The sequence below is a fragment of the Montipora foliosa genome, chromosome 9, assembly GCF_036669935.1.
Source record: "Montipora foliosa isolate CH-2021 chromosome 9, ASM3666993v2, whole genome shotgun sequence".
In the NCBI taxonomy this organism is placed as follows: Eukaryota; Metazoa; Cnidaria; class Anthozoa; order Scleractinia; family Acroporidae; genus Montipora; species Montipora foliosa.
Window position 1 is genome coordinate 29,192,771 of NC_090877.1, and position 2,500 is coordinate 29,195,270.

The 2,500-nt window shown below is 40.9% G+C and overlaps 1 protein-coding gene across 1 annotated transcript in view; it reads left to right on the forward strand.

Moving 5' to 3' along the window:
• The window catches only part of LOC137971669 (uncharacterized), a 2,459-nt gene extending 662 nt beyond the window's left edge, over positions 1 to 1,797 (forward strand). The window contains exons 2-3 of the mRNA XM_068818455.1: positions 754 to 927; positions 1,280 to 1,797. Coding sequence (XP_068674556.1) covers positions 754 to 927; positions 1,280 to 1,797 — 692 coding nt within the window. The remainder of the gene's footprint in view (positions 1 to 753; positions 928 to 1,279) is intronic.
• The last annotated feature ends 703 nt before the right edge of the window (positions 1,798 to 2,500 follow it).

Sequence of the window (2,500 nt, forward strand, 5' to 3'; positions counted from 1 at the left end):
AATTCGTGATTGACATCTGTCAATTAAAACAAACCCCAGAGATTTCCATTTCAACTCAACATGGTGAGTGCGATTGCGAAAAGTGCATCTCTTCTACGTACAGCTATCTCATTTTTGTCTTCAAAAGCTTCGAGAGAAATTCATCTTAAGAAAGAGCAAGACATAGCAATAAAGAGTCTTCTCAAACACTGTTGCAGATTTACGTCAATATATATTTTTTTGGAGTTTCTAGGTTGTCCATGACATACAATGTTAAACCTGAACAAAGGAATTTACAAGCGATTTACAAAGCCCAACAACACACCGGGGAAGTAATCACCCACCTTCCATCATAAAGAACATTCCCCTGGTGATCAACAAAAGGCTCAGCGAACTCTCATCAAACAAAGAATTTTTTGACAAAGCAGCACCCATGTATGGCGGCTACAAACACCAATTGAAATTCGACCCACCAACTAACGACCAGATGTGCAGCGATGGGAGGGCAGAAACGTAATGTGGTAAAACCCACCCTTCACTAAAAACGTTGCTACTAACGTGGGAAAGTAATTTCTGCCTTTTAATATGTCAATAAAGACTGACCATACTGGGCTCATTCTATCGGCAGTTATTAAACACAAAGGTGTGCTATATAAGGAAGTCTTCCCTGGGAAGATCGAAGCTCATTTGTTAGTCACTGTTGACGTGAGCGGGTCAAATTCAAAATGGCAAGCGAGTTGAATTCAAGAAAGGTAAGCTGTAAGTGAATTGAAGTGTCTTTGCTCTCTTTACTTTCCATAAATATAAAATATTTTCATCTAACACCCAGTAGTACTTCGCAGATTACTATTTTATTGGACGAATCTCTAATCGAGGAGCTTACCGGTTGCCTTACCGTGAACAACGGGGAGATCCTTCGAGTGGAGAAACCACTAAAGAAAAACTCAAGGCTAGATAAGTTTTCTTTTCAAGGAATTATATTTACAACAGGATTATAAACTGATATTGTGCTAGTATTTGCAATGTCTATGCAAATTGTTCTATTCGTAATTTAGAGTCCGATCCCTGAGGGATATTAATTCTCTGTTTGAGCGTGAAGCATAAATATGCATTGTCCCCATTTCCAATGATCCGGAACTTGCAAAGCACCATAACTTGGATCAGACTTTTTAATCTAACTTGTATGCCTTTTTGTTCCAGTTTGCTGAAACAATTTTACCCGCCATTTGCAACGATGTCCTATAGTAGCACCTATGGTTATGTTGTCACACACCAATATACTTTCTTTCTTTGACAGTTTCCGAAGAAAACAAATCCGCGGAAAATACAGCAGCAACATGTGTTGAGCTGCAGGGTGAGCTCATTAGACAAGAGATCAAGACCAGACCACAAAATCCTCTGCACATCGATGAAGCTCACTCAACTGCCACGTATGAGATGTGCCTTTATTGTCGTTCTTTCCCATGTGTTTTCTTTAGTGAAACTCTGCCGGTACGTCTCAGAGCATTTGGCCAGCCTAGAATGACAAACCACGTGAAGTGGAAGGGAGACTATAGGGCCTTCTATACTATTTTAAATTGCCGCGGCTTGTGGCGTGATCCTATTTACATAGCCCGGAAGGAAGCATTGAGATGTTACGTAGAAGATGTGCGGGAGGTCATGCCAATTTGTGTTGTGGAAGATGTCAGGAAACGGTGGCCAAATCCTGACGGAGTGCCCTACTGTGGTCACCCTCATTCATTAAACCAGCATTACATTGATCCACGAGCATTTCCCTCCATACCCATAACACTCATGAAAAGAAAAGTCACAAGATAAATAAAAATAGTCAACATTTATTTCCATAACGACCATGCACAAGGTTCATTATCTGAAGCTTGTTTGTTATTTATTTGTTTAAGCAGGTTGAAGTTTTGGCAGCTATTCAGCTGATGTGGACCTGCTATACCCACCCACCCATATACTCACAAAGGACAGCCACAACACCGGGAATTTCATCCCCTACTCTTCTCGATTAGTGTGTGGGTTCTTTAACATCCCACAGGAAGGTTATGAACATGGAAGATATTTTTGAGACGGGCCCCACAGTTAACAGTCCTTATCCGAGAAGACTTGAAAGTCTAACCATTTGCGGATGTAATTACAAAGGCAGCACTTTCTCCTCAGTTATCTTTATGACCCTGAGTGTTGGTCCGGCTGGAGTCAAACCCACAACCTCCTGCATGACAGCCTGGTGCTCAACCAACTGAGTCACCAACGTGCGGTTTTTTACCAATACACTGTAAGCCCTAATTCTGAACTCCACTCTGCAACATCTTGACTGGGACTGTTCAGCATTTTTCATGTTATTCTTCCACTGCTTTCAACTTGTGCTGTAATCCTACTGCTAGAAAAAAAAGGAATTGGGGAGCAGTTTATTTCCTCTCAATTTAGATATATACACAGGTGCTATTTACAATAATTGTCATTCACTTTGGGCAGATTTCTGGGCACAATAAACAAAGTTGAAGTCATCAGTCAA